The sequence below is a fragment of the Sorex araneus genome, chromosome 6 (assembly GCF_027595985.1).
Source record: "Sorex araneus isolate mSorAra2 chromosome 6, mSorAra2.pri, whole genome shotgun sequence".
NCBI classification, from domain to species: domain Eukaryota; kingdom Metazoa; phylum Chordata; class Mammalia; order Eulipotyphla; family Soricidae; genus Sorex; species Sorex araneus.
Window position 1 is genome coordinate 134,368,661 of NC_073307.1, and position 26,217 is coordinate 134,394,877.

Sequence of the window (26,217 nt, forward strand, 5' to 3'; positions counted from 1 at the left end):
TTCTACATTAATATTTTGTTATACTATATATCAGGGTTCTCCAACACCAGTTTACAAACAAGTACTGATCCATGACAAAATTTCACTAGTCCATGGTAAAAAGAGTCAATATAAGGTCATCAAATGTCTTTTCCTGTAAAGGATTGTCCTTTATCCTGAGATTATAGCCTTAATATAGTTGTGGTGTTTAAATGTTCTCTTTCATAAAATGAAAGTGATGATAGATGGTACTATTTATTTTTTAATGTCCTTACTTACAAAATAAAAAGCTGACAATTCTGTCCTGTAAAACTTTGAAATTTTACTACATGAAACTAGTTTCTCTATGTACTATCCAGGTTCATATAATAACTGTGCAAAAGCAATTATCTATAATCGTGATAGTTAAAAAAATCCTGGAACCATATTTAGTTAACATTAATTCTACGAAACATAGACTCTATGTATCTATGACTACTACAGGACCTGTAAATTCAATAGTACTTACACACAATATTCAAGAAGGACATTTTAAATGTGATTTTTATATAAATAATCTAACTAAAATGGCAGGTGTCATCAATCTAGATAAAAATACCTTAACAATGTAATGTAGAAACAGTGCTAGAATAGGAATAGGGCAAAATTTTAGTCCTGATTTGCCTCTAATTATAAATTTTTTAACTGCTTTCTCACAATTTCTGTATCTTTATCTTATCATAAAATTAAATGGCTAGACTAAATCATCTGTTTATTAGAAATATACATATATTTCAAATCCTTTGTAAAAGACGATCCTAACAAATGTTATTCAGAGAATTTTGGTAAATAATATTAAGTTTCTTGGTTGAAGTTCCAACAAATTAAAGAAAGAGTCCCACTAATCCATCTACATGGAGGATAATAGAGGTGGAGGAACACTTATTCATAACTGGATTTCAGAAAAAGTTTTTGCTAGTCTTTAATTAGAGTAGGTGATGGGACTAAGAGAGAGTGTAATGAGTCTAACACCCCTTTTCCCTCTCCCTCTTTCGGGTCTAACACCTATAGTATTAACTAACTCCTTCTTGAATACTGGTGTAAGTACTGTTGAATTTACAGGGCCTGTAGTAGGAGCAAGCAAGAGAAATAAGGAAGTCAGAAGTCATAGCACACCAATGTTGAGAGACAAATCTTGCATTACTTTGGTTAGGTTTTGGTTCCATTCAATGAAAATGGGCTTCACATAACTTCATGAGCTATAGAACAAGTGGAAGGAAAATTGGGGGAAAAAATGTTCTGTTAATGTTACTTTGTGATTCTTCCTTCTTTCCTACCATTTCCTTATTTCTCTCTTCCTCTTACTCTATTGTGGTACTTTTTGTTATAATGTCCTTTCCCCCTGGGCATGATGATACTCACAAGACAAGTACAGATCTTCACAGGTTCTTAAGGGTCTTGCCACACAACTCAGCACAATCAAGTTGCACCCACTACTGGATTTCCACCCTCCACAGGCTGCTGCTGAAGCCAGGTGTCATGTCTTGAGTGTGCATGGAGAAGTCAATATCCCTGTTTCATGAAATCTCTTCCTTCCCCAATTAACACCAAATGGGTAACCATCAAGGAATTATAATATCCAGGTAAGTTCATTGGCCTGGGAACTCAAATGCTGCCAAGTTACTTGCCACTCTTACCAACCTGAAACAAGATGCTGCAGGGTACATGAATTAAACTCAGACCCTCTCTGCCATAATCAGGGGTAAAGGTCAGTAGCAGAACATAGACCTCTCCTCACCAATACTACCTCAGCAGCCAACAACAGTGGAAAGAAAGCTGGTAAGATGAGGCCAACAGGTTCCAGGGCAGCAAAAGTTGAAAATATCACCAGCAAAGAACTGGTCCTGGGAGGCAGCTAGAGATAGGAGAATGATTAAGCCAAGCCCCTAAGTCCTCAGTGTATACTCCATTTCTCATCCAACTTAATATAAAAAAAAATTCAAAGATAAAGAATTAAAATTTATGAAAGTCACCACAGAATATTAAACCTAAGGCATGAGATCTTTCTCAGTATGAATCCTCTATGCAAACACTCCTGTTACATAGCCTGGTACCTATTCAAGCTATTCTCTACATGGGAGAGAATTTTAGTTTTCTAGGGATTTGTTCAGCTCATCCTTTATAATCAAGAATCCCTTCAAAGTAGCATATCCTGGCCACTCTGGTGGAAGCTCAGCTCCTTCTCTGAGAAGGAAAAGAAGAGAGATGGGGGATAGGAAGAGAAGAAACGGGAAAGAGAAGGACAGGACAGGAAAGGAGGAAGGAGGGAAGATAGGAGAGAGGAAACATCTAATAGAACAGTTAAATAGCAATTTAAAAAATTCAGTTCATGGCTTTAAACATTAATGCCACATCAATGACAGAGACTAATATCTTACCTTTAAAATTCAAAATAATTTCAGACAAAGTTGGGCAGATGAATGAAAAAACAAAATCAGTATAACTCAATAAAAAGATGTTCAAACATAAATATATTTAATTTTAATCTATAAAATTATTTACAGGTATCGACATATATATAAATAACCTGGTTATTTTCTCTTAACATCTTCGCTTTTGCTTCCATTTCAGTATTAGTTTGAGTCTGTTGCTGAAGTAACTGCTGCATACGTTGGAAAGAAATGATGATATCCTTTAAATATATAAATATGATGTCAATTGAAAAGTTTAAAGTAGTAGGTATTTTTCTTTTTTGTAGTTATTCTGTTTTGTTTTGGGGTTATATTCAGCAATTCCCAGGGCTATTCCCCACTCACTGGTTGGGGGATGACCACGTGATAATGGGAACTGAACCGATGTCCCTCCCCTGCAAAGCATATGCTCCAGCCTAAGGCAATAGGAATTTTTCTAAACTCATTAATAAAAATACATTTCCTAGTTTATTAAATTATCTATATAGTTTAATTTTATTGCTACAATAATCAATACTCTAAAATAAAGTTAAATGCTAAAAATGTATTATATGACTTCTTACCAAGTACTGTTTCTGAGTCCCCTAAATAAGTAACAGGTTTTTTTAAAAACTAGGTCTTGGATTATTACACAATACTGAAAGTGTGAAGATCTCAGAACTAAAATTTTTACTAGTTTCTTTCCCAAATAGTAAATACATCACTACTAACATGTCATATTACTAGTGGGATAGGACATTATGATAAGTACTGAAGTCAAATAGAGTAAAAAGCAGACAAGAAAAAAGTCAGAAAGAATTCTATTTCATGTCCTTTTTTTAAAATAGAAGAATCATAAATATCAAATATTAAAATGATACTATAATGTCCTAAAAGCATATGTTCTTAGCATATATACATCTCAATATTTCTTTGCCAGGACAACACTGGTCAAAACTACCAAGGTAAAAACAGAACAAGTTTATTTTTATTTATTTAGAATATGTTAGTATTTTTCTAACTTTATGGCATAAAATATGTGCAAACTTAAGATATACAATGTCATCATGAATTAATGCACATATATATTGCAAATTCATTACCACAATAAGATTGGTTAACATTTCTATTGCCTTAATAATTACCAATTATTCTGTGTGTGGAAGCACTGAATCCTAACCACTAGCCTTGTTGTTAAAGGTTGAGCTGGCGCCCGCTCCAGCAAATCGATGAACAACGGATGACAGTGCTACAGTGATATATATATAGTCACACAAGGCTACAAGGCTCAACCTTTAACAACTTGTTAATGATCTCTTATAGAAGAGCTTAATGACTCCTGAGTGAAATACAACAATCTTCACACACTTTCTTCTAAGGAAACTTTTTTGTAGCATTTTCAGTGCTTTTTCATAACAGAAAACATAAAATAAATTATTTCGGTTCTGCTTTAGGGCAGGGATTTGGGTTAAGGATGGAAACATCCGAAATATGGTGGTGAGGAGGTGTAATGACGGTGGGATTGGTGTTAGAATATTAAATGCAATCAAATATTGTGAACTACTTTATAAAATTAAAAAAATTAAAGTTTGCATCCTTGACCAACATCTCCCCAAATCCTCTTATATTTATTTTTCCATGGCAATGTCCATGCAACCTGGCTTAAAAGATACACACGTGGTGGCTGGGAGGCAGTATAGCCCTTAGGATACGCTCTAGGTTAGATACTTGCTATTCCCTGTTCAATACCCCGTACCACATGGTGGATGTGGCTAGAGTATACTTACTCCACCAATGCTGGGTGTGGACCTGGAGATCTTCAACAGCACTGAGATAACCCAGCTGAGATAGCTGAGATAGCCCAGCACACAGAGCCTGAGCAGCATTGCATCTTTGGCCCTTCTATTGAACTGCCAGCCCAGCTGGCCAAGAATCATAGTGGGGCACCTAAGCCTCCTGAGCACTACTGGGGAGACCCTCCCCCAAAAAATTAAAAATAAGAATATATATGTATCCATTAAATAAACTTATATGTGAGGCATTGACCTAGACCTGGTTCCATTTATTTAACTTGTTTTTTTCCCCTCCACACTGTATCTGACTTTAAAATTATTATCAGCTTATAAAACATCTTATCATTGCTTGCCTGTTTTTCTTCTTGAATTCTGGCAATCTCTTCATTAATCCTCTTATTTAATTCCAATTCCTTAAAAAAAAATGTTTTAAAGTTATGCTACAAAACCTAGCAAATTCCGTGCTCAATTTAGTATTCAACATATGTGTGAGTATAATGATCTGTTAGCACTACAAATTACCATATTTATTTGCTATCACAGCAGTGATTTCAGTGAACTGAAAGAAGTATTAGATACCTAATACAAACTGGTACTAACAGTATATGCTAATGTTAAGAATATATCATTTCTCTTCTTCAAAAGCCTTTCTGTAAATAGTACTGTATCATAAAACTATCTGACACAGGGGCAGTGGCGGTGGTACATCGGGGAGGGTGTTTGCTTTGCACAAAGCAGACCCGGGTTCAATTACCGGCATCCCATAGTCCCCCAGGCACTGCCAGGAATGATCCCTGAGTGCAGAGCCAGGAGGAACCCGTGAGCACTGCCGATTGTGACTCAAATACCAAATCAATTAATCAATCAATAAAATATTTTTTTAAAACCTGACACAATATTACAGTGGAAATAAAAATAATCATAATCAAATTTTTACATCTTAAAATCTTGCTTGATAAGACTTTATGATGGTGACATTAGAATTATGGCAAAAATAATTTTAATTATATTATTTTTACTTTTTATATAACCTTAATAAAGTATTTTTCTATTATAACCCAGAAATTGCCATAAATTTAATAAAAGTATTTATTTTGTATTGGAGCCAGAGAGAGTGAGTAGAGGGGCTAAGGGTCTGAATCCTGGCAAGTATCCTTGGCACCACATCTGTTCCCCTGCGCACCACCAGGGGTCATTCCTGAGCACAAAGTCAGGATTAGCACCCTGAGTGTGACAGATGTGGCACCAAAACGAAAAAACAAACAAAATTCATTTTATAAACATGAATGCACTTATTTGAGTACCATGTTGAGCCTTTCTTGAAGTTCTTGTAATTTTTGTTCTTTAACTGTTAAATTGATGTTTTCTTCTCCCATCCTATGTTGACATGTGGCTTTGAATTTTATCAAGTCTGAGGTTACATTTTTCAGTTCCTTAACATAAGAAATATCAAGCAAAAAAATCAGTTTACAATTTTTACATAAGGTAATGTTCTGACAGTGTTTAAAGTCCATTTTTAAAAACTACCATTGTAATTTATCATATTTCACAAATCATGATAATAGTACTGCTTCACCAAGATCTATTTTCCCTAGCTTCCTTGCAAGATAATTAGCTGATGTGGAGATGTCGCTTATGGCTATGAATTAGGCAAAGACAAAAACAGAATGGATAGAATGCATTATCTCTACTCTTAAAAATAGCACACTAATTAAACTAATTAACCACCAGTAGGATATTTTCATTCCCAAGTTATTCAACAAAAATCTTCTGAGTTAAAAAAGATGTTATAAAATATTATTAATTCCTGAGTTTATTAGCTTCTAAAAATTTATGTAAAAATTACTTCCATCATAAGATAATGAGTGGCATAAAAAGCATAAAGAAAGTTTGCTTAATATGGCATCAAGAAGGTATTACACAGCAAAGTGGTATTTAACTAAATTTTTAAGAATAAAATTACAAAGAGGACAAAAACAAAGTAGACATTACAGGCAAAAGATTCTATAAAATTACAGATTGTATAAAATTAAGGAAACATACTTCAATTTCTAAAAGACTAATTTAAGAACTGAATAAACCATAGCAAGTACTCCTTTTATGGTATTTTCCATAGAAATAGATCTAGTTTATGACATGCTATTAAGTTATGGGTGAAGGAAGGAAGTACAGCATTGTACTGTAGGTTAGAACTTTAGCAATATTCAAATATTGAATGGAATTTGTAAGTTTAAGAGTTTTAATTTTTTCTAACAAAAATGTCAACTACTAAAAAATTGTGAGTATAAAAAAGAGACTAAAGGATTTGTATTTCATTAAAACAAACAAACAAACAAACAAAACATTGGCAGACCTGAGAGTAGTACAGCAGGTCTTGCATGTGGCAAATTCAAGTTTGATCCCAGGTACCCCCATATAGTTCCCCTACCTCCTGCCACATCCTGTGAGGAATGATTCCTGAGTAGATGCAGGAATAAACCCTGAGCACCGATGGGTGTGGCTCAAAAACAAAACAAAAAACACTGGCAGTGTCGTAAAGCATATAGTTAAGGGAGAAACAAATGTTTTTTTTCGTAAAGTTACGTGAACACTAAGTTTAATGCATACCTTCCACACACTTAAAAATCCTGAATTACAACTTCTGAATTAATATCACTGTATCACTGTCATCTCATTGTTCATTGATTTGTTTGAGCAGGCACCAGTAATGTCTCCATTGTGAGACTTATTATTAACTGTTTTGACATATCAAATATGCCACAGGGAGCTTGGCAGACTTTGCTGTGCGGGTGGGATACTCTCGGTAGTTTGTCAGGATCTCCGAGAGGGACAGAGGAATTGAACCCGGGTTGGCCGCGTGCAAGGCAAACGCCCTACCTGCTGTACTATCGTTCCACTGAATTGATATATAATTATAATATCATTATTCGCATAGCAGTAGGGCATTTGCTTTGCACGTGGCCAACCCAAGTTCAATTCCTCCGCCCCTTTCAGAGAGCCCAGCAAGCTAACCATGGCATATTCTATATGCCAAAAACAGTAACAACAAATCTCACAATGGAGACGTTACTGGTGCCTGCTCAAGCAAAATCGATGAGCAACCAGATGACCGTGACAGTGATACAGTGATTATTATTCATATATTTATTATACTCAAGGCTTGGTTTTACAGTATCTAAATGCTTTTAAAATTTGAGAAATTCTATACTACAGGAACCAAATGCCCACTAGAAAATCAAAACAACAATGAGATATCATCTCACACCACAGAGACTGGCACACATTCAAAAAAACAAAAGCAACCAGTGCTGGCATGGATGTGGGGGGGAAAGGGACGCTCCTTCACTGTTAGTGGGAATGCCAAGTGGTCCAGCCTTTCTGGAAAACAATATGAACAGTCCTTCAAAAACTAGAAATTGAGCTTCCATATGACCCCACAGTACCACTTCTGGGAATATATCCTGAGGATGCAAAAAAGCACAGTAGAAATGACATCTGTACCTACATATTCATTGCAGCACTGTTCACAATAGCCAAAATATGGAAACAACCCGAGTGCCCTTAAACAGATGACTGGTTAAAGAAACTTTGGTACATCTACACAATGAAATACTATGCAGCTGTTAGGAGAGATGAAGTCATGAAATTTGCTTATAAATGGATAAACATGGAGAGTATGATGCTAAATGAAATGAAAGTCAGAAAGAGAGGGACAGACAGAAAGGGACTGCACTCATTTGTCGAGTATAAAATAACATCACATGAGGCTGACACCCAAGGACAGTAGATACAAGGGCCAGGGGGATTGCCCCAAAGCTGGAAGACTGCTTCATGAGTGGAGGGGAGAAGGCAGATGGAATAGAGAAGGGATCACTAAGAAAATGATGGCTGGTGGAACCAGCTGGGGTGGGAAATGCATGCCAAAAGTAGATAATGGACCAAACATGATGACCTCTCAGTGTCTGTGTTGCAAGCTATAATGCCCAAAAGTAGAAAGAGAGTATGGGGAATACTGTCTGCCATGGAGGCAGGGGGAGGGTAGGAAAGGGGGGTATACCCGGGATATTGGTGGTGGGGAATGTGCACTGATGGAGGTATGGGTGTTTGATCATTGTGAGATTGTAACCCAAACATGAAAGCTTGTAACTATCTCACGATGATTCAATAAAATTTAAAAAAAATTTTTTTAAAAGAAAAGAAATGGCTGGGGCTGGAGAGATAGCACAGCGGGTAGGGCGTTTGCCTTGCATGCGGCCGACCCGGGTTCAAATCCCAGCATCCCATATGGTCCCCTGAGCACGGCCAGGGGTAATTCCTGAGTGCAGAGCCAGGAGTGACCCCTGTGCATCGCCAGGTGTGACCCCAAAAAAAAAAAAAGCAAAGAAAAGAAAAGAAATGGCTATCACAAGGTTTATAAGTTTAAGATCAGGCTCTATTATTAGAGTCATCAGTCTTAAACATTAGATCAGGAACTAGTAGCATAACAAATGTATCACTGTATCACTGTCATCATTGTCATCTTGTTGTTCATCGATTTACTTGAGTGGGCACCAGTAACGTCTCTATTACAGTCAGCCCTGAGATTTTAGCAGCCTCTCCTTACTCGTCTTTCCCAAAGATTGGAGGCTCTTCCAGGGTCAGGGGAATGAGACCTATCATTACTGTTTCTGGCATATCAAATATGCCACAGGTAGCTTGCCAGGCTCTGCCGTGCGGGCGAATACTCTCGAAGCTTGCCAGGCTCTCCGAGATGTATGTATATATCTTTTACTGTATTTGGGATATGAATATGCCATGGGGAGCTACATTACATAACGAATGTAACTATTGCAAAATCATTTGCTGAAATATATTGGGACATGCTAGTAAAGTGATAGGCTACCATATTACAAAAGATGTTCCTGGTTTAGATGTGAACAAACCAGTGCAATTTTCTTACCAATAATGGTGGGCTGGAGAAAGGGGGAAGTTTACCAGATAATAAATCTCTAGCATTATGCTATATTAAAAATATTTTTTACATTTTGATAAAAAATAACCTTAAATATTATAATCAATACATATTATATATATGAGCATTTAAAAATGGGTAATTCTAAGTTCAGAGCTAAGAATATGAAAAAATAGTAATTACAGAACACAGTATAAAAATAATATTTAAGGGGCTGGAATGATAGCACAGCGGGTAGAGCATTTGTCTTGCACACGGCCGACTCAGGTTCAATTCACAGCATCCCATATGGTCTCCTGAACACCACCAGGGGTAATTCCTGAGTGCAGAGCCAGAAGTGACCTCTGTGCATCGCCTAGTGTGACCCCCCAAAAAAAAGCAAAAAAATAATAATATTTTAAAATAAATCTAGTTCTTGGGGCCAGAGTGATTGCATAGCAGGTAGGACTCTTGCTTTGCACATGAACAACCATGGTTTGATGCTTGGCATCTCATATATTCTCCAAGCCCTACCAGAAGTAATCCCTGAGCACCGAGCCAAGAACAAGCCCTGAGCACCACCGAGTGTTCCCCACACACAAAGATATCTTTCTTTAGGCAACTAAATTCTTAAAAATTAAGGACATCAATTCAAATGAAAATGCTTGTTAAAGGTCCTCAAACTTTTTAAAAACGTTACTTACTACTTACTTTTTTACCTTGCTGAGGAATACAGACGATAGGGAGGTCAGGATCACCTCCACCACATAAGAGCAGAATCAAGGCTTGAATTCACAACCTTGCACTTGCTTGGCAAGCACTTTAGCTCACTGGGCCTCAAATCTTTTATCTCAACTTAGACTTATGGGATATCTAGCTAATATTATACAGTCAAGCAGATACAAGATAATCTCTCATATGTGAGAATTTTTTTAAAAGGGAGAGAAATAACAAATAGCTAAAAGCAACAAACAGAATGTAAGAAGTGGTCTACAGCACTGAACATATCAAGGTGTGTTGGGGGACAGGCGGTGGGGGAAGGGGAGAACAAAGGGTAGGATGGGATTGAGTCAAAGAGACAGTGATGGAGGGAAGTGGACCCTCTAATAAAAAGTATAGGGTATTATAAAGTTGCATACATAAAACCCTATAATTATAGTATTATCATAGTGTCTAAAGAAAAAAGTTTTAAAAATCATCTGAAAAAAATTAAATCTTTTATGTTTAGTTGATTTTCTCTTTTTTTAAACAGCATCAATGATTCTGGGTTTAAAGCAATATACATTTTCCTTCAAACAAAAGTGTTTATAACTAGTGATTTTCAAATTGCATTTTTGTGCATTTTTAAATAGGTCACCCTTTTTAAAGCAAAATTTGAAATTTTTGAAAAATAATTTATCTTGAGTTTTCCTAGAAGCAAGATATATACCTACACTTACCTAAAGTAAATAAAGATTAAAACAACTTATAAAGTAAATTACTTTATAAGCTGACATATTTTACATTAGTGATCTGTTCCAGGTTCAACTTTATGATACAGTGTCCTACTGATTAAAAGTACATTAAACTGAATTATATGGTACAACTGACACATAAAATCAGCTTACAATTCTCTGAATTAATCAAGGAGAACTAGTTTCTAAAACACTTTTTAAAATTTTTTATTAGAGAATCACTGTGATGTACAGTTACAAGCTTATGAACTTTTGTGTTTGCATTTCAGTCATACAGTGATCGTTTACCCATCCCTCCACCAGTGCCCATTCACCTCCACCAATGATCCCAGTATCCCTCTAAAACATTTTTTAGTAAAAGTACAAGACGAAACAAATACACTTTTTCTATGCTTTTCAATGGCAGAAATATGTTAATTTTATATGGAATATAAAATATAATTATTATAGTAGCTGTTATGAAACAACAGGGAAGTAGGGATAGGGTATTAGGGGTGAAAATCCAGTAACTGACTAACAAAAGTAAAAACGAATAATTTCTTATTTCTTTCCTTTTAACTTAGATAATAACTACTTAATCTTAAAAGCTTAATAAATTAAAATCAGACACCCATAAGATGATTATCCACTGAAATATGCTCTTGATTTTATAATAGCCTTTATAGTTTTTAAATATTCTGAACTTTAAGTACATTTTCTGTTTTCTAACCATTTTATTCAAAGCTGTTAGTGCAGCAAATAAACAGCACAAGCTTTGATCTCATTAAATTACAACTTATAGTTCCTAGGGTCATAAATATTATGCCCTTTCTTTCTTTACTACTCTGTTTCTGGTATGAGGTAGTCTGTTTAATATCACTATCTCCTTGAGTGCTCTGACGTTTATTCAGACAAACAGCAGAGGTTATGAATGCTGCTCTAGATAGTATCAGGAATTTTTCATGATTGCCATAATGGTGAACCCAGCATAGTTTTATCAAACAGTTAAATTTTCTGATAACTTGCCTTACAAGATAAATAAAATCTTTCTTATCACAAACCAATAGTTTAACTATTCTGGACAAAGTCACAAAACAACATAAAATAAAAATATTATCCTTGAAAAATTATTCAAGTATTCAATGACTGATGTGACAAGATTATGATACTTTATTAGTTTTTGAAAAGAAAAATCAGGAGCCAGATAGATACTACAGCATAGTAGGGCACTTGCATTGCATATTGCTGACTCAGGTCTGATCCCAGGCACCACAAATAGTTGCCCAAGTCTGCCAGAGTGATCCCTGAATGCAAAACCAGGAGTAAGCACTGAGTACTGCCAGGTGTGGCACAAAAAACAAGAAAAGAAAAAATACCTTTCCTTAAAGTTAAAATTCAATGACCACATTAAACGGATCTGTGGGTGTGTAAGAATCCTGACTAAGTTTGATCTCTGGACACAGAGGAATATTGCACTTGTGACCCCAGCACCAGCAGACTAAAATAGTAATGTGTTGCTAGGAAACAGGCATTTACCAGATTTGTACTGCCAAGTTGAATATTGCCAGGAGTCCTAAGAACTGCTGGGGAGTCCCTTCCCAAACTGCAAGAAAACTGGGACTTGAGTAACACACTTCTAAATAACACATGGGTCAGGGCAAGGATGCAGTTTAATGATAGAGCCCTGGTTTGTAATAAAAAGCCCTAGGTTTCATTAGATCATGAATAAATTGATTGATAGATAAAGACATCAAGAAATCTCAGTAGAAATTTTAAAGAAGCAATGATGACCAGAATGAAAAAGACTGGGAGAGAATCCACCATTCATCTGATAAGGGGCACTGGTAGAACTCTGTAAGAAAATAAATAACAATCCAAAAATGGGGGAAAGATAGGAATAGAAACTTCCTCAAAAAAAAGACATGCGTATGACCAAAAGATATATGGAAAATTCTCTACATCACTTCTCAACAGGGAAATGCAAATCAAAACAACAATAAGATATCGTCTCACACCAGTAATACTAGCACACATCATAAAGAACAAAAATGACCAGTGTTGGCATGAATGTGGGGAAATGGGGTCCTCATTAACTTCTGGTGGAAGCAATGATTGGTCGAGCTTTCTCTGAAAACAGTATGGGCATTTCTCAAAAAACTAGGAACTGAGTTTCCATATGACCCAGTTGTTCCACTTCTTGGCCTCTACCCCAGTGACCCAAAAACTATTCTGAGAAGACATCTACACTCCTTCATTCATTGCAGCACTATTAACAATAGCCAAAATCTGGTAAAAACCCATGTGTCATAAAGCAGATGACTGGATAAAGAAACTATAGTATATAAACACGTGGAATACTACTCAGCTATAAGAAAAATAAAATCATTCAATTTGCTGCTACATACACAGATTTGGATAGTTAGTATCATGCTGAATGAGTTTAGGAAAGGGACAGATACAGAATGATCTCTCTCATATGTGGGATATAAAGAAACATAGTAAGGAAATAAGAAATGCCCAAAGGCAAGAGAAACTGAGAACTGGTCTTTAGTAGGACACTTACTATGGCAGGAAAAGAGCAGCGAAGGGATAGGCTTGGGGGCAGGGAAAGACCAAAGGTGGCAAAGGGAAGGGGACACTGATGGAGGGTGTGGTGTTAAAATATTTTGCATGAAACCCCTACCATTAATAATACTGTAAATTATGGTGCCTAACATTTTTTTATTTGATACACCTTTAGTAGGTTGAGGGAAAAAAGAGGGAAAACTAATAATAAATATCAGAAAAGAAAGAAGGAACTGAACTGAAGAAACCATGGCATTATGGTTTTGATTTGTTTTTCCTAATGACTAATGATTCTAAACATTATTGCATGTGATTCATTTCACTCCTATATGCTGTTCATTATAATGATTGCATTTTATACATTTTAGTGGGTTGTATTTGCCTTGCAAGAGTTGAATTGTAAATTTTTTCTATATTCTGGCTCCTGGTTCCTTATTAAATACCAATTTAATTTTTTTCAAAAAGAAGACAATAAAGGAATATTTATAGATAACTCTATGTTCACAACTTGGTAATATAAATATATTGGACCAATTCCTTGAAACATACAATCTGCCAAAACTCACATAGAAACAGATAATCCAACTAGGCCTATATCCACTACCATAAATAGAATCAATAATTAACAACCTTATATCAGCACAATGGCTGGAGTCATAGCACAGTGGGTAGGGCATTTGCCTTGCATGCAGCCAACCCGGGTTTGATTTCTCTGTCCCTCTCAGAGAGCCCAGCAAGCTACAGAGAGGAGTCCGCCTGCACAGCAGAGCCTGGCAAGCTCCCCGCGGTGTATTCGATATGCCAGAAAATAGTAACAACAAGTCTCACAATGGAGATGTTACTGGTGCTCACTCGAGCAAATGGATGAACAACAGGACAACAATGCTACAACAGTGCTACATTAGCACAATGTCTGGATATATTAAAATCTGACAACACTGCCACACTGAAAAGGGGCTCTGATAAAGGCATGTTTATGAGGTCCAAGGACCTCTCCTCGTGATTCTTGATGTATTGGGCCAGCAGCTCAAGGCTAGGGCCTGAGAATGTGCTACTCTTTGGGACCTTAGGGATTGGGCCCTGTGGTTTTAGGGATTCCCTGGGCCACTTGATTGTGCTCATGGACCTCCACGAAAGCATCCAGTGATGCTTGAGGGGGCTGTTGGTGCCAGGGATTAGAGTTCAGTTGGCCACAGTCAAGGCATGTGACACACCCTCTGTACTACCACTTACCCCTCTATCACATATTCCAGAAAATCTATGCTAATTCTTTTTAATCTCTTTCAAAAGATAGAAACTGCAAATTTTTCAAACTAATCCTGTAAGGCCTTATCTTAATAACAAATCCAGACAGAGATGTTATAAGAGAAAACTATAGATCAGTAGCTATCCTAAGCATAATTGCAAAATTCCTCAGCAAAATAATAGAAAATTGAATGTATCAATATATAAAATTAATTATATACTGTGATCAAGTAGTATTTATTCCAGGTATAGAAGGCTAGCTCAACATTCTAAAATCAATTAATATAATCCATTACTTCAACAGGCAAGAGAAAATAATGTCACATGACCATACCTATAGATGTAAAAATACTTGATAAAATAAAATATAATACTTACTTATAATTAAAACTCTCAACAAATTAGATATGAAAGGGAATTTCCTCTACCAAGTAAATAAAATCTAATAAAACCTACATCTAATATCACACTTTCAATGGTGGTGAGAATCAGGATGCTTTCCCACTAAAATTAAGAATAAGGATAAGCACTTGCCACTGCTGCCGCTCCAGCATGACTGAGGAGCCCAAAAGAGCTACTTTGGACACCAGCTGCCCACTGAAATTCCTCCAGAACGTGAACTGAGCGTTTCCGCCAGGCTGCCCCAGCGGGGGCCCGGTATTTCTCTAGGTTTCCCCATCTTATGAGTACCATAAAAGGGTAAAAGATTGTAGTGATAGAATTTCTGGCAGAATTTTCCCTGGACTTTATACAGAAATCCAAAACCGCGTGGCTGCTGCGGCCGCGCGACCTAATGTCATCTAATCATCAGCAATATGAAATGGTTCCTTTATAACGGGTTGGACTTTGGGGGGATAACCCTAACAAGAATAGTAAGTCTTTTGTTGAAATATTGAAGGCAATCATAGTGGTAGCCATCTCTCTAGACTGAACTAAGCTACAACCCCACGCCAGCTGAGGGGAAGAAATATTTCTTTCTTGGGAAGAAATGTGGCGTGGCGTAAGCCATATTATGATGTCCATTAAGCATACACGAACCTGGTGGCGTGGGAATGGGATATGAGGAAAAAAAAAAAGAAATTATGTACATGGAACAGCAGGATGCTGGTGGAGCCGGGGCCGATACCAGCGCACTACTATTGGTTCCAGAAACTGCTTGCAGACATGCTGCTAGACTATCAACTAAGCTATAGCTCCACGCCGGCTGATGACGGGAAATAACCATCTTTCTAGGTTTCTTCTCCCTTTGTCAGGCAGCGTGGCGACAATCATATTATGAATATTACTAAGCAGGCATAAACTTGGTGGCGCGGGAAGGAGGGGGAACAAGAAAAATGAATGAAGAAAAGTTATGTAACAAACAGCAGGACTTAATATCTCTACATTCTCAGCAATGGAAAACTATCAAATGCTTCCTTGGCAGTAGGACTGCCTTTTTTTTTGGGGGGGGGTAACTCCAGCAACAATAGTGAGTTATGAGTTGAAACATGGGATGTAATCAAGATAAAGAGTAATCAAAATGAAACTTATCACTTACAAGGGAGGGACTGGGGGGATGGGTGGGGGCGGGAGGTAGGAGGCATACTGGGGTGGTTGGAATATGGGCACTGGTGAAGGGAAGGGTGTTTGAGTATTGTATAACTGACATAACCCTGAGAACTATGTAACTTTCCACATGGTGATTCAATAAAAAATAAATAAATAAATAAATAAATAAAATTAGGAATAAGGCAAGGATGAACCGCCTCTTTACTACTTTGTAGTACTATACTAGAAATCCTACTTAATGCAAGAAGAGAAAAGTAAATAAAAGACATTTTATACTATAAAGATAAAATAACATTGGTGTTTTCACAGCTAACATGATTATGTATAAAATCTGAATAAAATGAATATGCATTTAAGAAAACAACTTCTGGATAGAAATGGAAAGATAGTAAAGCAGATAGGACATTTACCTTGCACAGGTTCTGTTATAAATACCATATATGGTTCTTGAAGCCCTGCCAAGAGTTATCCCTGAGCATAGAGCCAGGAATAAGTCCTGAGCACAACTGGGTGTGACCCAAAAAAAAAACAAAAAGATTAAACTATGATTTGAAGCTTAAGATTTTCAGCTCTGAAAGCCCCTCACCCCACTTATCCAAAGAGGATGTCTGAAGATTATTAAAAGATTATTAACACACTGTGAGTTTTACATCATACTAAGAAGCTGTATCAATCATACCTTCTTTAAACTGCATATTTCCGATTCTTGTTTTTTATTTAAACCTGAGAGTTTTTTGTTTAACTGTATTGCTTCTTTTACTGCAGTGAAAAGACATTTAAGAGACTTGTTAAATTCAGTATACATTTTAAGGAAAGCATCATTAACATATACTAAGAAAACAGTCTTAATGCAATATACACATATTACACATAATTAGACTGAGTCAAATGCATATAATTGTGTATATAAATATTATTGAATAAAATATTCATTAACCCGTCACTAATATGAATATATATTTCTATTTATTTATTAAAATAATCTCTTTAACATTCTCCATTAAACATAGAAATTTAAATAAAATAGCACCTACCATTTTGTTCTAATTTTTCATGATTCTCCTTTACCAATCCAAATTGACTTGTTATTGTGGAATAGTATTTCTCAATCTCATTTAACTGTTTCTGGTGATCTTCTTTAGCCAAATTATATAATTGAATTTTATATTCCTATTTGAATAGTTATTTTAAATGTTACACATACACAATACACATAAAAACAGACACTCTCCAAGACACTAGGCCTATTCAGTAGTCAATATTATCAGCAACTAAACCATGAACAGTAATGAATTGCATTATTTTGCTCTAAAACACACTTAAGTGGGCAGAATAGTTCAGCAGATAAGGCGCTTTCTTCACATATGCCCAGCCCGACTTCGTTCCTCACCACCACATATGGTTCCCCTAGCCCAACTACGAGTGATTCCAGAACACAATGGTACAAAAACCAAAAATAAATAAATAAAATACCACTTAATTTTCATCTAGAGATTATATTTGCTTTCAGCAAGTATACAGAGATTTTAAAAACATTTTTCAAATATTTTTATTTAAATCAACTTTATGAGAATAGTGATCCCTGATGAGCTAGGAGTAAGTCCTGACCATCACCAGGTGTGTCTCCCAAATAAATAAACAAAGATAATCGCATTAATTTCTCTAAGAACATATTAGCACTCTACCAAAAATTTTAAAAGCTTACTGAATTTCATGACAAAAATTCACTAGTATTTAAAGTGGGATCATTGATACCAGGTCCTCAACTTTTACAAAAGTTTCTTAGTACTATTTTTTAAAAACTTTTAGGACACAACTTTATAGTGATCCCCTAGTTTTGCCTCAACATGAGTGGTCATCTTATTTCCTATCGTGCTAACAGTCAAATAAGATAAAATAATGTACTGCTTTTTGTATTTTTTAAGAGCCTGTAATTCACAGTAACAAAAAGTTCAGAAGTAACTGAAATTATCATAAGTATACAGCATGTTTCCAAGTATCTCTTTGATGAAATTTTAAAGTGGAATAAAATAAAACACATTTTATGTTGCTTTTGATCTTTTAACTTGTAGCCTTATCTCCCAGGTCAAAGGGCACATTATTCAATTTCACTCTATTTTGTGTAAAACCACTGTAGCGTTGAAGATGACTTTCAGTACAAATGTCATGGTACTTAAAGCTAAACTGGAATCTAGTTTTTTAGCTTCTTAATTAAAATCAGAGTTTAAAATAGTCTGACAATATTATCTTTATTCTTTCCAGCTGAACAGTGACAGAAACTGCACATCTCTTATTCAATCAAGCTTAGCAATCTTTCTATTGTTCTTTTATTCTCTAATTTTCTAATATGCCAAAACAATTTAAAGAAGCAAAATATTTACTTTATGTTCCTGTATTTAATGCTATACGAAGTAATCTTTAATTTCTCACTTCTCAAAAACACATATATGTAAATATTTCACAAAAATTCATATTCCTGTCTTATAGCCTGCTCCAAAGCAGGAAGACAAGAAGTGTACACATGCCCAAGAAGCACTCTTGAAATTTAAGTGGACATGGAGAATTTTGCTCAAAAATATATGGAAAAAATCCTTTTGAATCAAGAATAGGGAAAGAGAATAGTAAAACAAATATTCTATTAAAAGTTGGGCTTATAAAAATGAAAACAAATAAAATTAGCATACTATATAAGATATATATCCTAAACACTTGTTGAACAACAAAAGATAAGTACCATATCCCAAGTGTAGTATACAAATGCTACTTCATATTATTTCAATTTTTCAGACTATAATTAAAAACAGTAAAAATACCTAGGAAAGACATTAAGAGGATATAGTTTTGTTGTTCTTCTTTGTTGCTGCTGTTTTATTTTAATGTAGAGGATTCTATCAAAATATTAATATTATTTTGATATTAATCAAAATAATATTAATATTTTGAGAATCAACTCATAAAGTTGATTCTATCAAAATATTAATATTATGTAACCAGGAAATAAATTTGTGAAGTTTTTTTTTGGTATGTAATTTAGCCTATAAAACAGGATAACTTGAACACTTTATGAATGTTACCTCTAACTGACAAAAATATTATGTATTTATATTTTGTAATTTCTTACCATTTCATTCACTTTCTTCTCTAAGGAATAGTTAGAAACCTTGAAAAAAAGAGAAAAAACTATCACCAAAATGATTTAATAATGTTACAAATTCCTTCTGATATAAAAGCTATGTGCTATTAAATGTGGCATTTATCTTTCATGCATTACTTTTACTATTTACTTATTTTCCAAAAATATTTTTTCCATTATTTTCTTCCACATAAAAAATAATAAATTCACTTATTTATTCACATATGTCTATGGGGTACCTACAATATTCCAGTTTTCCTAAGTAAGACATTGGAACAGAAGAGAGAATAGAGTCTATGCTACTAAGAAGCTAACTGTCTTGGGATCAGAAATATGGGTCAAATGAAAAAGCATATACCTTGCATGTGGGACATCTTGAGTTCAATCCCTGGCACTCATGCCAACCCCCAAGACATCTGGGTGTGAAGCCCACAATAATTTTTTTAATGATCTATCTAATACTGTGAGGAATAGTGGTAGACAAATTACAATAAAATATTGGTTTAAAAGTACAAAAGTTGAGGCCGGAGCAGTAATGCACTGGGTAAGGAGTTTGCCTTGCATGCAGCCAGAAGTAAGCCCTGAGCACTGCCAGGTGTGGTAGGTACCAAAAGCTAACAACCTAAAAAGTACAGAATTTAGGTGTCAGGGAGATAGTTCAAAGGTTATGGCACTTGCAAGGTTTAATCCTTGTCACCACAAGGATTGATGAGTGTATCTCAAGATGAGGAGTTGGTGCATCTCAAGTACCATTGTGGTGGCCCTGTTGTTCCTTGGCACTGCAGGGCCCACGCAGCATCACATCCTTGAGCCTTCACTGACATGTTTGTTCAAGAGTCACTGGAAGAGATCTCGGGATCCCTGAGTATTAATTGGGAGCCACTCTCCCCAAAAATTTCTGTGCAGAAATTTTAAAATGACATTTCAAGACAGGATGGTTCAAGACAGTGACATAAGAATGTGAACTCATCTTCTTTCACAGATACATTATCTACAACTACATAAGGAATACTTTACAAAGAGGTCCTGAAACCTGGACAGAAATCCATATCAAAGGATTAATAGAACAGCACTGAAACAAGGAGAAAAGATAAATACAAGCTCTTCCCAATAAAGATTACTCTGGATATGAAGATTGGTATCTGGAGATATTTGAAAGTTGTGAAACAATCCCTTGTAGTTTATTGTGTTCACAATCTTTTAATTCTGCATGATCCCCTAGTCCCACTTTAAAAGCTGATAGAAGGGGGTATAGTGCCACCAGCAGGTCAACCTGTACCTGTGGGGTGAGTGCATCAGCAGCCTGATGGTGCCCTCAGACTTCCAGATACCCCAAAATTGCTGCTGTGCCTTTGATCAGACACCAACAACTTGGGGCCAAGTTTACCAAGAAATTAAATGGCCAAAACTTAGGTATGTGGGAGCCACACCCACAAACCACCTCTGGCTCAGCTATATAAGCTCACTTATTGGCCTTATTTCAGAGACCCATAAATCTTGAAAGAGATCAAAAGACGCAGAGGTAGGCGGGAACCCAAGATTGAGAGCTCCAGGCCCGCTTGGATGGGGACTGGGCCTCCTCCCCCCAGGTCCCCAGTTTACCAGTAGCTTGGCAGTCACACCCACAGACTGCCCCTGGCACCACGCAATCTCATCAGTGGCCAAAACTCATTGATGAACCTAAACTAAAGCTCCTGGAAAAGAGTGCACAGAAAGTCCTGACCGTGCGCCAGGCTGTCTTCACCGGGACACTTCAGAGGGAGTGGGTTGAGTCACCCTCCCCACCCCAAGCAGAGCCCTGGCAGCCGAAAACATCCAGAACCCAACCACCGCCATGTTCAAGGCCACTCTCCACATACTCAGACAACCTCCCCCAAAGGGGGACGAGCCTCACTCAAGACAGGATGAACCTCACTGGCCAGAAAACCCATGTGTGTGGGAACCCATGACTGAGATCTCCAGGCTTGCTTGGATCCGAACTGGGCCTCCTCCCCGCAGGTTCCCAGTTTTCAGTAGCTTGGCAGTCACACCCACAGACTGCGCCTGGTGCCATGCAATCTCATTAATGGCCAAGACCCAGAGACTATAAACTAAAGCTCCCAGAAGAGAATGACACAGAATTTCCTGGATATTATATTCTATCCATAACAAACAATACAAAACAAATTGTCTAGCATTGCCTTTTCAGCAGGTTTGAGTGGTGGTGAGATTGGTGTCAAAATATCAAATGTAATCAAAGTAGAGAGAGAGTAAGCGGGAAATTGTCTGCCACACAGGCAGGGCAAGGGTTGGAACGGGGGTGGGAGTAGGGGATTACTGAGGAATTTGGTGGTGGAAAATGTGCACTGGTGAAGGGATGGGTGTTTGATGATTGTATGACCAAAGCTCAAACATGAAAGCTTTGTAACTGTATCTCACAGTGAATCCAAAAACAGGGAGAAGGGGGTAAATAATTATAAAATTATAAAATAAAAATAATATTCTAAATAAAAAAAGAAAAAGTAATGTGGAGTTCATGTCCAATTCAATCAGCTTAATCAATGGCTGAATAAAGAGCAGTATTCCTACATTATTAAAATAAGTAAATAAATAAAAGCTGGTAGAGGGACCAGAGAAAAAGTACAGTAGGTAGTGGCAGATTTGGATTCGATCCTCAGCATTCCATATAGTCCCCCAAGTCCACCAGGAATGATTCCTGAATGCAGAGCCAGGAGAAGTCTCTGAGCATTGCTGGGTGTGGCCAAAGCCAAGCTAAACCAGACCAAAACAAACAAAAAAGGCTGGCAGGCTTTTTAAAAACTGCCCAGAATTTTAAAACTACAGGGAATTTCTCTTCAAAGACTCACTCACCCTGGAACCTAGAATAGTAACAGTGGTTTGAAAAGCACCTGAATAATAGGTAAATAAACACAGCATCTGCCTGAGAGATAGAAAATTTTTGGTCTGACTCCTTGGTCAGAAATACTGACAGAAGCAATCTTGGAAACTTCACACAACTTTGCTAATTCTGTATTGGCATGGGATAGTGGTGTCCATTACACTTCAGAAAAAGCAAATCATGACTGGTACAGGTCCCTAATACTGCCCATCCATAGCTGGAGCAATAATGCAGTGGTAAGGAGCTCGCCTTGTATGTGGCCAACCCTGGCTTGATCCCTAGCACCACAGGATTTTACCAAGAGTGACCCATACTATGCATACAGCCAGTATTAAGCCCTGAGCCCTGCTGGGTGTAGCCCCAAAACAAAACAAAACAAAACACGCCAGAGATAGTACAGTGGATAAAGTGCCTGCCTTCCACACAAATAAGCCCAGTTTGATTCCTGGCATTCCATGTGGTCCCCAAGCATTCCAGGAGTGATTCCTGAGTACAGAGTCAGAAGTTAACCCCTGGGAATTCCCAGGTGTGGCATCCACCCCTCACCTCCCCCCCTCAAAAAAAAACCAACAAACCATAATACTGCCCATCCATGACTGTGTACCTAAACTAAATCAAGTCACACATACTGTGTGACAAGAACAGAAAAGGAGGGAAGAACAGATCATGTATGGATAAATGCCTAGCTCAGGTCATCATGGGGAATGGTGTTCTTGGACTCCACAGAACCAATTTTTATGTTGATTTTCTATTTAAAGTGAAATGGCAGCACATATTAAAGCAAGCATATTTTTCTCCACTGCACTGCAATATGACTTTTGCCTTATGTTTATTTCTGAACTATACTCTGATCCAGTGGCCTATTTGTCTATTCTGTGACAATATATACGATCTTATATATCACTTTAGAATTAGTAGTTTGATAATAAATTCTTTCCAATTTTATTCTTCTTTAAGACTTTCCTTGTAGAAGAATGGAACCATCTAAGATTAAACTAGGTCTTCAAAGCAAAAACTTCACCAAAGAAACAAAACAACAACAACAACAAAATATAATTAAACACAGAATTCTGTGAGTAGCCCAGCAGAGAACATGGCACAGAATGCCCAGCAATTCACTCCCAGAAGATTCTCCATAGTGAATAAGGAGCAGCACAACAATTAAAAAGTTGGACCTCAGGGAAGAAGGAAAGGAAGGAGCAGAAACAGCACAAGTATGGCCAAGCATTTGGAAAAAGGAAGCATGGAACTGAAAATATGCCTTTTAGAAATACCTAATCTGGGTGACTGGAGCAGGTAGGGCCTTTGTCTTGTACGCAGCCGACCCGGGTTCGATTCCCAGCATCCCATATGGTCCCCTGAGCACCACCAGGAGTAATTCCTGAGTGCAGACCCAGAAGTAACCCCTGTGTATTGCCGGGTGTGACCCAAGAAGCAAAAAAAATAAAATAAAGTACCTAATCTGAAGGCAAGACCCAGGCCAATGCAGATGTTGGCTCAAAGCCTACAGTTACAGTAGGTATATATTTGCAAACTCCCCGGAAATCAACCAGCTGCCATTCTAAGTCAGGGATGAAAAGCAGTAGAACAAGAGCTTCCTGCCCCAGGCAACAACAAAAGCAGTCCTCATGCCCCCAGTGCACCTGACAGACTACAGGGGTGCACCAAGAGTCAATGAAAATCTTCTCCAAAGACTAAGGAGAACAGTTTCTATCACGTGTTTCAGCCCATGCTTAAAGGACTAGAACAACATAGCCACTGTGATGTAAAAAAAAAATAAATAAATAAATAAATGGTTTCAAGATCAGAGTAACAGAAGTCAAGGAAGAAATAAGTGTACTTTTGAACAGGATACACAAAACCATCAATAAAAAACAGAAGAGGGGGAAATATACATGAAAACATAGATAAAGAATAGAAGAGTAAAACTGGTGGTGGGTGTCAAAGGAGGGAAAAAAATTAAGTATATAAGAAGAAAAAATTAAACAAATGATTAAAAAAACAATAATATATGGGACAGCTTCAAGAGAACTAAAACACATTATAGGAGTTCCAGAAGGAGAGGAAAGATAAAAAGGAGTGATTTTTGATTGAAGAAATTATAATAGAAAACTTTCCAATTTGAGGATAAAGTCACATACCCAGATCCAAGAAGCTCAGGATGTTCCAAATAAATACAAACAGAGAAACACAGACACATTGTAATTAAAATGGTAAAAGCCAAAAACATAAAATTCTAAGAGCAGAAAGATCAAAGAAAAAATTTTATATAATGAAATCCCATGAGACTCACAACAGATCTATTCTTGCTTGACAGAGATATGATAAAAATACCATGCTGAATGAAATAAATATCCAAGCAAGAATACTTTATTGAGTTAGTTTATAACCTAAATTCAAGGAGTGACACAAAGCTTTATAGACAAATTATAAAGAAATTTATGGCTGTTACACCAATTCTGAAAAATGCTCTAAATAGTCCTCTACAAAAGGCAAAAAGTAAGCAAGATAGCAGAAACATGAAATGTGGGAAATGAGAAGAGTAATAATGGAATTGTCTAATTAAACACTTGCTTTGTACTCAAGAGGGGATACAGACTCAGAACTTCAGAGGTAAATTTAAATATATTTAGAAGTCAGAACCAAAAAGAGGCAAATAGAACTGAAGTCAGTGGGCTCCCACGGGTGGCTTGGTTGCGGCAGAGTGGAGAGAGACTGGTTACTTTCTGCTTCCACCACCCCAGGACCAGCTGGGAAGGTTAGAACTAATACTGTCTAGAAAGTCAGTAATGAGCCTTACCCAGGGTTTCCACATACATTTTGTCCTGTCTCACAAAAAAATAATTTCAAGAGTAGATAAGCAGTGAAATAAAAATAGATTTTATCTGGAGAGTTTTTGAGGAAGGGGAGGGAGGGAAAGCAAAGAGATCGACAGACAGTAATGCATTCAAGGGAAAACATGGGCTTCTCCAGAGGTGGAGAGAACCCCAGTACACATCTCAAGAGAGAAGAAGTGGACAACACATGTGCTTGGGCGATACATGTGTTCAGCCATGTAGATACAAGCAGTACATGGGCTTGGGCAGGAAATGTATGTTCTTTCTTTGTTCAAGGTAGCTTTTATAAGGTTTTCCCATGGTGCCCAATGTGGGGCTTTCTAGCTAAGTCCATTGCTAGAGTGGTTGTCGAAGGGGTATTTCCTTGGTCTGGATTATCTCTGGCAGAAGTCGGGGTTGTTCGGTGTCATAAACTTCTTTCAGGTCCTTAATTGCAGTCTCTGTCTCTGTTGAATTTTGTGTCTCTGTGGGGTTCAACCTCCTCATGCTCTGTCACTGGCTCTAGGAATATCTTATCAGGTCTAGACCTTAATTCTTGCAGTTTCGGGACTATTACTTCCCAGAAATTTCATTGCCATGGGCCCTTTCCTATCATTCTGCCTGCCTCAGAACCTGACTATTTTATAAAAAGCAGCTATCAAAAAATAAGAGGAACAAATAAAAGAAAGCTAGGGGGCTGGAGATATAAAATAGCAGGTAGGGCACTTGCCTTGCATGCAGCCAACCAGGGTTAGCTCTGGAGTTAGCACACCTGCCAGGAATGTAATCCCTGAGTGCTGAGCTAGGAGTAAATCCTGAGCACTGCCAATTGTGATCCACACCCCTCCTCAAATAAATATATAAAAGAAAGTTAAAGAAGTAAAGGCAAACTTCACAGATACCCAAAATCTATAGTTTTTAAAATTTGGCAAAAAATTCCTCTATCTCAATAATTTTGCTTAATGTCAATGGCCTAAGCTTATTATTAAAGACACAGATAGGGATGGGGATAGATCAGAAGACCAAACCCAACCTGCTGCTTAGAAGAAACACATCCAAACTGTCATGAAAAACACAAATGCAAATTAAAAAATCAAGAAAACAAGAATACAAGCAAATAGTAGCCCCAAATGTTAGGACAGCAATGCCTAAAGAGATTATATACTGATCAAGGCTTATTTTTTGTGAGATCACAAAAAAAATAGCAAATCATATATTAAATCAAGAAGATTTAATATTACCCAATGTTTATGCACCAAGCAACAGATAATCAAAATACGTAAAGCACCTACTAACAGGCCTGAAGAAAGACAGCACCAGAAACATAATAAAAGTAGGAGATTTTAACATACTACTCTCACCACCAGCTAGATTGACCAGACAAAACACCAGTTAAAGAAAGAAAAGTAATTATAACCTGTTTCTACTGTTGCTTTTTGTCTCTATGCAGAGAGGAAAGCTATTTCCC

The 26,217-nt window shown here is 36.8% G+C and overlaps 1 protein-coding gene across 1 annotated transcript in view; it reads right to left on the reverse strand.

Annotated features, from left to right (window-relative positions):
• The window catches only part of CCDC73 (coiled-coil domain containing 73), a 90,037-nt gene that overhangs the window by 32,903 nt on the left and 30,917 nt on the right, over positions 1–26,217 (reverse strand). The window contains 6 exon segments of the mRNA XM_004607967.2: positions 2,546–2,650; positions 4,555–4,614; positions 5,506–5,634; positions 16,602–16,681; positions 16,957–17,092; positions 19,044–19,082. Coding sequence (XP_004608024.2) covers positions 2,546–2,650; positions 4,555–4,614; positions 5,506–5,634; positions 16,602–16,681; positions 16,957–17,092; positions 19,044–19,082 — 549 coding nt within the window.